The 14,359-nt window shown below is 33.6% G+C and overlaps 1 protein-coding gene across 4 annotated transcripts in view; it reads left to right on the top strand.

Moving 5' to 3' along the window:
• The window catches only part of Cirl (Calcium-independent receptor for alpha-latrotoxin), a 275,946-nt gene that overhangs the window by 165,482 nt on the left and 96,105 nt on the right, over positions 1 to 14,359 (top strand). For all 4 annotated transcript variants that reach the window (XM_013319304.1, XM_013319305.1, XM_013319306.1 and 1 more), the window contains one exon: positions 5,272 to 5,676. In XM_013319304.1, coding sequence (XP_013174758.1) covers positions 5,313 to 5,676 — 364 coding nt within the window. In that variant the 5' untranslated portion in view covers positions 5,272 to 5,312. The remainder of the gene's footprint in view (positions 1 to 5,271; positions 5,677 to 14,359) is intronic.

The following is a 14,359-nucleotide window of genomic DNA, read 5'->3' as shown; positions in this document are numbered from 1 at the left end:
TCTACCATCGTATTTAACCAAACGCACAACAGTACACAAAATAAAAATTACTTAGCTACCGGAGACAAGGCAAGAGAGAGTACGCTAAAAACATGAGGACCATATGTTCAGGCTATAAACATTGCCTCACTCCGTTTAAGGACATGAAATTTTAAGGCAACCATCGACGTTGCAACACGAATACTTAGAGCCATAAGTAAGGCGCCGATTAGCGGTGGATTCACGAGGCCTGAGGTCTTGAACACTTTTCGTAATGTAACATGAAAGGGGCGTTCTTAAAATTTGCGTTGAACAACGCATCTTTATTTAGACGTTCAACGAACAATTTTCTTTTAAACTTCTTAATTTTAAACGATATGTTTTACATATGTTACTGTTTGATTTAATAACTCTGGTATTGTCGTAACCGTACAGCTATGTCTCATTCTTCCCAAGAATAAAAAAGTTGGCAATATGTTTATTTGAGTAGTATTTTTGATGAACTATAAAACTATCTATATTTCTAATGTTATGCCTATTACTGGTAGGAAGAAAATCCGACACTGCCGGTGTATCGGCGCAACACTAGCCTTATTAAAATATCAACGTTTATGTCCACTCACTAATTAATCTGAACTTTACTTGGTAACGAAAGTGCGCCTTTCGGTCTAAATAAGCGTCAATAGCCTAATGGTTAAGGATACGGATTTTTGATCACGAGGTCGGGGGTTCGAATACCGCCAGTCGACTATTGTGGTAAACCATATCCTAGCACAAGCATACAGCTTAGTTGGAATGGTAAAAGAAATATTTGTAAATTTACAAAAAATCTGCTAAAAATGATCCTAACTAATAATGTCTAAAATTACGAATTAATTTGAAGATAAAATAATCGATAATTCAATCTTGCTTTTTTCTTTATACAGCAATTAAAGTTAATGATAACATTAACGTTAAAAAAAAAGTTAGACGGGATACTCTCACAGTTTTTACAACATTAGCTTTGAACGAAGTCTTGTCAATATTGTTGACTAGTATTACTATATCACTGTCGATTTAATCTAGATTCTTAAAGCTAACATGATTAACGGCTGATATGTTTTTTTATATCCAACCAACATAAAAGGCTTGGTATCTTGTAAGGAAGCTTATACTGTTGAAATGACTGATAACTTATACCAACCTTTAAGAATTACAACTGGCTTCTAGTTCTAAATTTAGCAATACTACCAACATACCATTTCAAGTCCGGTATCCCGACTAGTATTGCGTATGAGATAAAAAACATGTTCATTGCTCCTGTTGCTTTTACGTTCTGTCGGTGTTTACGTGTGATTGGTACTGGTGATGTTTTTATCTTATATCTTTAAATGAGCAATTCTTGTATATATATGTATATATAATTGGAATCTCGGAATCGGCTCCAACGATTTTCATAAAATTTAGTATATAGGGGGTTTCGGGGGCGATAAATCGATCTAGCTAGGAATCATTTTTAGAAAGTGTCATTTTATTCGTGTTTTATCGATAATCAACTTAAACATAAACTTAACTTTTTGTATCGGTAAGATCGAAAAATATTATTCATATTTTATCATTTTATTAGTAATTCTTACTTAAATATATTTCCAAAACACAAAATTTAAAAAAAAATACCGGTCATCCAGATTTTTTGAATTAATCAACAATAAAGGTGGTAGTAAATACGTAAAGGAATATGGAGAACTGTCCTCTGTCAGATAAAAGTAATTCTCTAAATTCTTATTAAGACGTTGCAGACACGTATGAATAACGATCACTTATTTTAAAGAGCGTGGCAAGACAAAGTCCATTCACACCGAAGCGATTCCATAAACAAATTCAAAAATGTACGTAACTGACGCGCGACAATTACGTAACTTATCAAAAGCTATTGTCAGTTCCAGAAACTGGGTTTTGTCCATTTCATCATCATCAGCTCACTATGCGTCCCCACCGAGGGGCTCGGAGCCTACCCTAAGTTAAGGCTAGTTTGTCCATTTACTCTTATTAAAACAAAAGAAGAATAAATAGAGTCCAAAAATATAATTCAATTAGTATAAAGTTATCTTAGCGTTGTTCAAATAGGAAAGCTCTCCTTTTAAATAGATTGCAGTTTTTGCGTTCGACGCTTAATAAGGTTGCAATTGCAAATTTCGCGCCAAACAAGCTAGTAAACTGGGAAAGGCAAAACAAACAATCCGTCAAGCAGTCGGTTAGGAGGGGGGAACTTACACCTGTGCCCATTCCCCCCTAAAGAGGGCTGAGCTAAATACGAATGGACCCGGGCCCCGGATTGTGACGATAAATGACTGTTTATATTTCTTCTCAGCTCCTTACTGAGCTGTCTGCAACCACTTATTCAAATTTAATACTATTTTATATAATCTTTTACAGAGTTATTTACTCGATAGATATTTAAGATTTAATTTATTCGTCCAATTAAAATTCTTTGGTAGTAAATTTGCAATGAATCTAATCTTGTCATATATGTCTGTACACTGTCAAAGTTCTTTATTTCTATTTACAACTCCTTTAAAGAATTGTTTCTCAGTAACTTATTCGTAATCATATCCAAAAAAATATTTGTATCGTAAACATAAAGTGCTCCCACCCAAAATATTTACGCAATTCTCTAAACATGTTTCCTTTGAAATACATCCAAGACCGTATCGTATTTTAACTGTTTTAGGGCGCCTCAGTTATGAATTCATAACTATATTTTCACGGCCAATAAAACTGCAGGCATAGCTACAATAACTCACGACACCTGCGAAAGATCTCAGGGAGAGGAAGTTTAGACCCCACCTGAACTTGCCAATGGCCCCGGGGAATAGAAACAATTTTCAGTTACGATCTTTTACCGGACCCCTATAGTTTGCCGTGACAAGTACGAACAAATTTCCTTTTGCAATCGTTAGCAATGAAAATATTGTTGAGACGTGAGTCAGATCTTCACAAATACGCGTTTTGTTTCTCTCAGCTTTAATGTCATTGGTTATCGTCCGAGAGGTAAAGTCGCGTTTTCAATAACGGTGTACGATAATGGTGTCGTTTACCCTACTATTCATTTAATGTCCAGTACCGATAAGTTACGGGACATGTGCTGAATAAAATATTTTATAAAACTAACAGCAAACCAGCAAAATACCAAAAAGTAATTCAGATCTAACTGTTAAAGATTTCAAAAGCTTAGGTAAACGTGCCCAAAACTGTTCGTTAATAGTTAATCAAGTTTTAAATTTTAACATTTAAAGGAACAATCACATCTAAAACATAATTGCAAGTTCTGAAATTATCTGACTTTAAATATTTACGACTCAGTAAAAAGCCTGACTAGAATGGATAAGTGGTTCTGAAAATTTGCAGACTGCTTTAAAACATTTAAAGTCTGGTGAGATTCGTTTATCGGTTTTTTATCTGTGGCAAGGACAATGACATTACGAATCTCAAATTTGGCGGGGAAATACTCGTAATCTTTATTCTTTTTCATGTGATTTATTACTTTCAGTATACTAATTATAGTTTTTATTTCTAAACGCGTTATCAATTTATTAATTTTATTTGTATTCGATTAAAACGCTAGCATATTTTCAAAATGGCGGCGTGCAAACCACAGACAACGTAATTTCCTCTAGCAAATTTACGGACCGTAACAGATGAGCAATGCAACAACAATACATTACATTTTAGCGTGTAAAAATTAAACACTAGATAGATATAAGAATTGTGTTTCCCCGAAGCGCAGGTAACTAATGTACGGTTAAAACCCTTTTTCCACTAAACGACTAGTAGCGCTATACAGCCTGCGTACGACATTGTTTATAGACATAATTTAATGTGGCATTATTATGTTATTTAATAAGTGTTGTATTATATAAATGTGACAGTAAATTCCTATTTTAATGTCGTTTCTTTGCAATTTGTATGTTTGTCTTTGTTAATTTAATTTATAAAACAGCCCCGTGGCTAGTCGCGCTAGTGGAAAAGTGGATTTACGGGTAAGAATGGTTTTCCAGGAAGATTAATGAGACAGTTTTGAGCGCCGGGGCTATTGCACCTGGTCTGCCGGACTTGCATTTCGGACGCGCATTCCCTATTGCTCTGTGCGATTGTAAAAAATTGCCGTGTTCGCTTTCCTATCGGTGTAAGGCGGGAACTATTTGTTTGATTGATTTACTTTTAGCGTTGCTTTTGTAGAAATAGCTAGTGTTGATTTATTCTATTTTTCTGATTTTAAACTTGGGAAAAATGTATTTGCGGACATGCATTGTATTGTTTTTATTTTTAGAATCGTTAATTGCACACTTTTTCAATAAGCTATCATTCTTGAATATAGCAAATCTTATAGTAGAACAGACATTAAAGTAAAATCGATTAATGAAACATCAAACGATTTATCTGGCACATATCTTGACTGAACATATAAATGCTAGATAGCACATTAAATGATTCGCAGTTAATATCTTTATCGTTAATAAGTATGCACCATTTAATTACATTAACCGTCCGCATCCAACTCAGACAAGATAATCCATCAAAAATAACAAGCACTTAACAAAAACTCATTAGTACAAGTCTAGACCTGATGGTTACTGCGGCCTTAAAACAAGTTCATCCTACTCGCCTCTTTTATCTCCGTCAGTGGGACGCAGGTGTCTTCAGTGCAAGCTCTCCCTCTACCCCGATCTCCCCTCCCCTGGCCGTCCCTCTCCCTGTTCCCACACTCCCCCGGGTCCGACTAACAGCCAACGATAACATATACTGTCACATCCCTTGATGAATTATCCGTTAGATTGTCTTGTGTTTTGCACTTGTTTCTCCGATAATTCTTGTATGGTTTTTGTTTTAACCATATTTTATTATGGCTTATTAAGTCGTTACATGTTTTCGCTACCTAAATGGCTTTTGAACGCTTCGCGAGTTTTAGTGTTCGGTCTTTTTCTTCTAAGCCAATTATGTGAAATGTTTTAGTTGCGCTTTTGTGATTTATTGGGATCGTCGTGCTGGGTTTAAATGCTCCGAATGGCTTAGTAATATCCTTTGCGAGATTCCAAGTCGATTTATATTATTTATGAGGACGTTCAACATGAGGATTGTATTTGCTAACAATAATAGAACTACCGATAATGCAATATCGCTGAATCTTTGCAGACAGTCAGATAGATCCTTAAAATAGAGTAGGCACGTTCTAAATTTTTGTGAATTTGAAAAGTGTCTTATGAATTGCATACATTTTTTATTTAATATTTACGTATTTTTCTTTCTTTACAGATGTTAAATCAAGATGATACCATAATTTGACCACACCACAAATGAAGATATCAAACAGTAGACCCAAACATCAGCCTGTAATGATGGGGCAGCAAGTTCTAGAACCATTGGAGAAGGAAGTCCTGATTAAAAGGAAGAGTCTTTTAGATCTCAAATCCCTTTTAGAAGATAGAGGGGGAACTATAGAAGATAGGAAAACTAATTCTAGCAATAATAGATTTTATCGCTTAGACAATAAAGTTATTTTTGGTGAAACAACTGTCAGTGATTATGGTGATAGGGAAAGGTGTAAGAGGAGGTACGGGGTTGGAAGATGGTGCTGTAGTAGGATAAAGACTATTATGTACTTGTTATTAGTGGTGATTTTTGTTGATACGAGAATGCAAGCAGAGGCGAGAAGTTCAGGTGAGTCAATTTCTACATTTTTTTTTATCTTTTTAATTTACTTTTCTAACAACCTTGGTTATGCTAAAACTTAGTTACTATATTTTTAGTGTTATTTGTTTGTGAATAGATTCGAAACCACGATATCAAGTTCCATCTGTCAAGACTCTGTAGTTTTGACCATTAGGCTATTATACAAGAAAGAATGCTGTAAATCAAGTAATATTTATAAGAAACTTAGCTATGAATATATAGGTTATATAATTATCATTGTCATTACTCATATTCTGGCTTAGTCATACGTAAATATACATTAATAACCACGTCTTAATGAAATCCCACAAAACGATGAAACACGGTTAAGCAAATAAAAACTACTTATTTGATTTACCTCAAATGACTAAGATTATGTTGAATAATGCGTTTCTATTATTTTTTTTTGCGTATTTAAGTCATAGTGACTAAAGGTATAGGCAGATTAATATCGTTTTATAACAAATGAAATTGTAGATTCGATTATTTCATTTAAATATCACAGGATAAAAAAAATAAAATGCGCAAAGATTTTTCCAAAAAAATATTTTAAATGTTTCAAGACCTAAACTCTAAAAACTTTGCACCCAAACAAGTTGGAGATTAATTTAGAAAATCTTCATAGCTATAGGTTATTACTTCACAAGATAAAAATTAAAACACTCATTGATTTTTCGAAAATTTTGTTTCAAATTTTTTTTTGACTTAAGGCCAAGACTCAAAAAAGCACTCTAAAAGGTTGGAGAGAAATTTGGAACATCGTCAGCGATATAATATAACAAATATGAAAGGAATATTTTATATATTCAAAATATAAGAGTTATATATTATATATATTTGTATTTTTCGTAGCCATTTTGAAAACAAAGCTTAACTGTAAACCCGCTGAGTAATGCATATCCCGCGGCTGCCTGTCCAGCGGTAACGAATGTCTCCGGGCTTTTACACGTCTACTGCACTTAAATATAAAATAATTTGATACAAGTATACATTGCGAGGATCTCGTGGATCGTAAGGACTCGTGTAGATTGTACATTTTTATTTATGGTGGCGTTTTAAATGTTAACATAAGTTAACCTTTAAATTTTATAACCTTTGTTGAAATTGAAAATGATAAGTAATCTTTTTGTTAATTTGTTGCATATATCTTCTTCTTTTCTTAACATCGCCATGTGGCCGTATTGCTGCTTAACAAATATAAATGTTACTATCTTACTTCTTACTAATATGGTAAATGCGAATGTTTAGATGGATGGATGGATGTTTGTTTGAAGGTATCTCAAATCGGCTGAATGGATATATATGAAATTTTGCATACACATTGAATAAGAATAATAATCTGGAAGAACACATAACCTACTTATTTTTTTTAATAACGAACGGATGAAATCGCGAGCGATAGCTAGTATTAATATAAATGTAGAAGACTAAGTATAGGTAATTCAAACATACAAAACTTCAGTTCCTAAATATACAAAACACATCGTCTTAACCGCAACAATGTTTGAAAATTCGAGTATTAAACAAGTTTCGCTACCTTAACTACGTGTAAACGCATTAAGTTCCCAGTTTGCGACTGCAAAAATGTTGCAAACGTTACACTCTAGTGTGTACGCGCCGTAAATCGGGCTGCGAACTCGGTGAGAGCTTAAAACCCCACTTAAGACCCGAGCACACTCGCCGAATATACTTCGTACTAGTTACGTACAAAGAAACTGCGTCTAGAACAAAGTTCGCGAACGTCTTTTGTTTAGACAACGTTAGAGATGTTAATTGACTCTTCTTTTTGTTCCATTTTTAGCAGTATTTTTCAACATAGACGGGAAAGGACTAAACGATTTACCAAATTTATAACCCCACTTTCTATGCTTCAATCTTTCTACAAAAATCATGTCATATTGTTATCTCTGTTTTTGTCAAAGATAATGACAAGGATGACGATATGTTTTTATAGAGATTTTACTCTAAGAAACCAACGGTTACGACACCAAATTCATAAGTCACAATATATCTATGTCACGAAAATGGTAGCAAATCATAGAAACACCTTTTTTGTCTCAGAGGGGATTGCTTTAGGTATACTCCGTGCCTCGGGGAAGGCACGGTAGTCATGTGGGATTCTCTCCCCGAATAGGAGCATACCCACTAAACCCCTCTGTTCCCTCATAGCCATAATGTGGGACGCCACGGGATCGTGTTAACACCGCGAAGCCCCACTATAAATAATAGAAACGCCTAAGATCAAGTCTAGACTTAAAAACTTCAGTTTATCTTTTATATTTGAATTGACCTACAAACCTGCAGAATTCATTCACCGCAAAAAACAATAGAAATCAACGAAGTCATGTTAATAAGTAGTCAAACAAAGTTCTAGCTTTTACCCTATTAGGTGCAGTTCACACTTTGATTATTAAGAAATTATGAATGTTAGTATCTCAGCTATGAACGCTATTTTAGGTAATTCTTAGAAAGTGTGTTCTAGCTTTATTTTGCTTGAAAATATTAGTCATAGAAATTATTCATTATTTAAATTAAATATGCTAATTTCTTCGCAAAAATAATACGAAGCTTAAATTGTTAAACACACTGATTCATATTTATCGATTCAAGTGTAAAAAATAAACAACCAGATTAGAGAAAATTTAATTATTAGTTGTGAGTTTCAACAGATAAAATATGACCTTAGTCCATAACTATCTGAAGGATTGAAGAAAACCTAAAGCTTTCATCATCAGCTCAGTATACTTCCCCACTGAGAGGCTCGCAGCCTACCTTATGTTAGGGGTGATTAGGCCATAGTCAACCACGCGGGCCCAGTGCGGGTTGGTTGACTTTACACATATCTTTGAATTTCTTCTCAGATATATGCAGGTTGCATCACGATGTTCTCCTTCTCCGTAAGATCGTCGGATAAATGTATATATGTAAATCGAAAAACACGTTGGTACATGGGGGGTTTCCCTGGATCTGCAGATTGCAAGTCAAGAGCTTAAACCCCTGAGCCACTGACGCTCTAACCAAAAGCTTACTAATTAATATTATAAATGCGAAATTTAAGATGAATGGATGTTTTAAGGTATCTTGAGAACGACTCAAAGGATCTTGATGAAAATTGGCACATACGTAGAAAATAGTATGAATGAACACATAGGCTACTTTTTAAGTTTTTTTTATCAATGCAAATATAAGTTGTATATTTTTAGGTACACTGACCTGTATTATGACATAATCCATTAAGATTTTGTGCCGAATACAGCTAAACTCCTGTGAAGTAAATATTACAACCTTCCCTTTTAGATCCTATAATATATTCTACGTCCCCTCAAACCTCATCTTTCCGTCCCTATTTTGCATCAAGGGGAGAATTTAAATTGTATAATCTAACTTTCAATTCATTCATACATTCAACGCCATCTCTCGGTGATAAATTGAAAGAGGAATGGATTCTTACGGTCATTTAGCTATTGGTTGTGATGCTGGTCGCACGTCTTTTGAGTTTATTATATATTAGCATAAAAATTGAACTCTTTCCTTATGAGAACACAAACGTTATTGTTAGTACCTTTTTAGTAAAATAAAGTGGAGATTATCTTTGACACATTTTATTAAGCTTTATTATTCTATATCAAGTCAATTTCTAAGACATATTTTTAAAATCATTTGCTAATAACACAATATAAATCAATACAAATATCTTATTCGTGTTTTACCTTTAACCACTTGCTTAGTATGTATGAAACACTAGGTTTCGCCTTCGACTACGTCCGCGCGGAATTTAAAAAAAACTTATACAGTAGCGATGTGTTTTTACAGACTATGTTATACATCTATGCCAAATTTCAGCTCATGCAGCTGTTTAGGAGATACCTTCTAACAAACATCCATCCATCCAAACATTTGCATTTATAACATTAGTATGATTATAGGCAGTAATTTTTTTTTATTTCTTTGTTGTCAAATATAATTTTTGCGAATGCCCGAGAGCGCGGTTTATGCAATTCACGTGATTTCTGTCTTCATTTGGTCCGCCATTTCTCTTTACCCCTTTATCTGTTTGAAAGCGTCTGTTTATAAAAAATACTTTCCCGATAACCAGAATATTCTCATTTTCCTAATGTCTTTTTAATTAGATTAATTGCATTGAAAATCGTTGCTTACAAAACCTTTGTTAATTTACGTTTAGTTATTTCTGTATGTTGCTTGGTTATAAATACGTTTTTAATAAAATATGCATAAAATCCAGCCATATTGAAATCGAAAAAATGATAGCTTGAAATTACGAGTATATTGAGGTCATTAATCTGAATATTTGGTACGCTCTTATCTGCAAATTTGATAGTTCGAAAATCTTATATCACTATAGCTTATCATAACAAGACAACATAGTCAGGAAGGACACACAGGCTATTTAGTTTTTACTAATAAAAATCCAATCGTAGCCTACAAAATAATTAAGTCATTCTCAAAGATAATATGTCAGTAAAAGAGAAAAATGTATTCTAAAGAAAATCGCCGGCACCCTCATTCAAATGTTTCCTTAACTTATTAGCGATCGTAAAAGTCAAATAAAAGGTTACAATCAAAAACGGTCTCTTTTATCAGGAACGCAATCAGCGATAATGAACGCTGGGAACGTCCGTCGGTCTGTCACGGGCAAATTAACTAAAAAAAAAAAGTTTGGAAGTACAGACGAAATGCATTTACAGTTTCGAATCACTGATGAGGTCGAATGAGAGAAACTGGATAAAGTTTGCTCGTTAATAATGCGTACTTACATCTTCTTAATAATATTATAAATTCGAATGTATGGATGGATGGATGTTATTAGAAGGTATCTCCAGAACGGCTGAACGGATCTCTTTGAAATTCGGCATAGATGTAGAACATAGTTTGGAACTAATTAATTTTTGTTTTAAGTTCACTTGGACGGAGTCGAGAGCGATAGCTAGTTTCATATAACCACTAATAATTGTGCAGTTATTTACTAAATAATAAAATTCTCGTGTCACAATGTTAGTTACCATACTCCCCATAATGCCCAGTTTACATTATTGCAGCGATTGAATTCAAAGTTGGATCACAATTGGAAAGTGTAACGTGGCACTATAGCACACGGCTTTCCTAGTAATCAAGCACTGGATACGATCGCTGGATTGGAGTAATGTAAACTGGGTACAGTATACAGTCCCTGCAAAACAATACACATTCATTTGTTCTCTTTTATAGTTCTGTGATTTATTATCGTATTTAAGCGAAATTTTAGTGTAGAAATCAGATATAAAATCCACAGTAAGGGACGTTGTGCCAATTTATTAAATCTGGGTGACGCAGTAAGTATTGTGTTTGGTTGTCTTAATATTCTTAAAGCGTTGTGTACTATCACAAAAATATGTTCCACTAGCAACGATAATTTAATTTAGTTTACAATCTATTGATGCTTTTCTATTTGTACATTCTTTTACTAAGTTCACAACACGCAATGTATGATGTATAGATCTATTGACCCGTTGCTACGATTTTTTGAAGCGTTCCATTTGCAACAGAGGTCCGACAATAGGCATTTTATGGGGTGGATAAAAAATATGTCGGTATATCCTACGTTCGAAATACGGTGTGACTTATATATAATATTGAGGTTGCATTGCAAGATAAACCATTTTATCCAATACATTCCTGGTTTTATTCGGTGACATTCTTATCTGCAGCTGTTGAATATCGTATTTTTCTAAATTAAAAATATTCCCAGCTTTAAAACCTTAAGTAGTACTTGAAATTTCTCTCGAAAAATTCAATAGATGGCGCTGTCTGTACCTTAGAAAGTTACTGTCGTTTCTAAGTCAGCTTATATAAAGTAGCATCGAAGTACAGATACTAGAGACAAAAATAATCCTATAGCATCAACAAGACCTAAGTGCACAAATGGAAGTACCATAAAGTTGTGTAGCTTTTATATTATATTAAGAATAGAATAAAAAAGTTATAAAACACCGATGACATTTAAAAAATCGACCAGTTAAAGATTCAGAAATTTAGCTGTCTGGCGACATACTTCTACGCGATATAAAAAAAAATAAGTAGTCTATGTGTTCTTCCAGACATATATTCCACATATGGAAATCAGCGAGGTCCATGCAGCTGTTCTAGAGATACGTAATAACAAACATCCATTCGCATTTATAATAGTAAGATTAACACGTCGTTGAGAAAGAACACCTACAGTTTAACTTCAGTATTATGTTAATAACCGTGAGTTTTCGTGACCAAAATCTCTGTATAAAACATATCGTCATCCCTGTCAATATCTTAAACAAAATAGAGATAACAACATGATTTAAACGGGGATTTTGGTCTTAGAAACTCACGATGAGTAGTTTAAAATAATATTTTCAAAGGATAAAGAATCCGATTATTTTACAGCAAAATAGTTGATAGAAGAATTCAAAAGTAAATCGTCGTTGAATTCGAAAAGGTCAGCGTTTAAATCCCAACTAAATAGTATTCAACAATTTATTCTCGTTCCTTCCGTACCCTCGTACTTGGCAAGCGTCACGCGGAAAATAATGAATGATAATAAAAAACGTTTCTTTAAGAGACAATTACAAACACAAGCCCAACAACGCAATATCGTCTTTATGCTAAACGTTCAAGGATCATTCTCCTTTGTAGCTTTGAACAAAACAAGCAATTTAAAGGGAAAAAGAGTCGTTTTCTCGTTTAGAGCATAAATTTTTTTAAGGTAGAATTCAACGGACATTCGTTTTGATAACATTCAATTATGAATATCACAAATTAGGAACTCTCAAAGGGAAATAATATTAATAGGCATTCTTTTCATCGAGGTGAGATTACAGTGTGATTTTTCTTTGCGCTACATTGAACGCGGTTAAGTGGAATCATTTATTTTTCCATTGAACGCCGTTAATGTATTGGTAGACGTTTGTAGAGTCGTTTTGTTGCCCCTACTAAGCGATCTCACGCTTAAGTGATGTTTTCGTTTCACGATGAAAACAAATCGGTTTGTTTTTCTTCTAACAATTTATATAAAGATATCTTACATTATCTAATTATAGATAAAATATTGGTTGTTCTAATTATCAAGTTTAAAAACATGGCAATCAATATCACAACAAACCTTTTACCGAAGATCTAAGCTCCTAGATCCTTTGACCCTTGTTCTAAACGGTACTATTAAGAACTATACGCTTTTTTTATAACACAAGGTGGCAAACGAGCAAGCGGCCACCTGAAATCGCTGAAAAAGCGAAGTGACCGTCGCTCACAGACATACGTAATTGCATATGCGTTACCTACCTTTAATCGACGGAGGAGAGGATGCACAGAAATAAAATATTTTCCCTTCCCATGCATCCTCTCATCCGGAGAGTCCACTTCCACTTCCCATCCTTCCCTTATAAGAACAAGTGTCTAGGGAACAACCCACTTGGGAGCAACATCGTTACACGCCACCAAAAGTAGGATGACTTGTGATATATAACATCTTAACTAAATTATACTTTATTTTCTTAGTTTTAAAGTTGATATTCAATTGATATAGAATATTCAGCATTAATTTGCTAAAAATCCCTTTCACATCTGTGTCTGTGTATTCTGTTACGTTTTTATTTATTATATATGATATATTATTTAATCTTCATAGATTTTTTCATATGTTTACTTATGTCTTTTATCGTGTAAAATAAAGATACAACAAAAAATTACTATATAGCGCAATCTTTAAATATCTGACTATTTTGCTTCTTACTAATATTATAAATGCAATAATTTAGATGGATGGATGTTTGTTAGAAGGTATCTCCGGAACGGCTCAACAGATCTTGATGAAATTTGGCACACATGTAGAACATAGTCTGGAAGAACTAATAGGCTTAATATGTTTTATTTTTATTCCGCGCGGACGCAATCGCGAGCGACAGCTAGTCTTAAATAAAGTGAAGAATTTTTATTACACAACCAACTTTTCTTTTTGTCTCATACTTTCATACTCGAAAAAAATCATCCCATATCTATCTTTAATTGAATTTTTAAAGGTTGCATTTATTTAATTTCAAGGTCTTTGAGCCTACGTTCTTTTGTATTATCGTTAAGGTCATATTTCACTGACATTGTAATAAATTTCTTTCTACCCGCACAAACACCTGCGTCTGAAAGGGCCAGATCGCGCTAATGTCTGCCTTGTAATAAGGTTTTAATTTGTTTTGTGCTGAGTCAGCGCCATTCGTCCGTTCTCACGATGTTATGACCCACCGCGATGGTAGAGTAGCTAGATATAGAGTAATATAGAGAATTGTATAGGATTTAATGACCAATGGTATTCTATTATTGCGTTTGTACGATTACTAACCTAAGACAGATCCTTACCTCAATGTTCATAGGTAATCTAGATTATACAGAATGTTTTTTTTTGTGTTAATTTCGCTTACTTTTTTATTGCCAACGATATTAGTAAGGACAGAAATGTAAATTCTTTTTACGATTTTCATTTGAATTTGGAAACGATTTTTAATTAACTACGCCATTAGACAATTTTAGAAAACAGGCCTACTTTTTTATTTTTTTTTATTTTAAAACATTTTTGTTTTACTTTAATTATTACTGCTTTTTTATTAAGTTAAAGATATGATTTCTATTATATGGAAATTAAGACAAATGT

Source organism: Papilio xuthus, unplaced genomic scaffold (assembly GCF_000836235.2).
Source record: "Papilio xuthus unplaced genomic scaffold, Pxut_1.1 DF826159.1, whole genome shotgun sequence".
Lineage (NCBI taxonomy): Eukaryota > Metazoa > Arthropoda > Insecta > Lepidoptera > Papilionidae > Papilio > Papilio xuthus.
The sequence above is the reverse complement of the archived record's forward strand: the minus strand, read 5'-3'. Positions and strand labels throughout refer to the sequence as shown.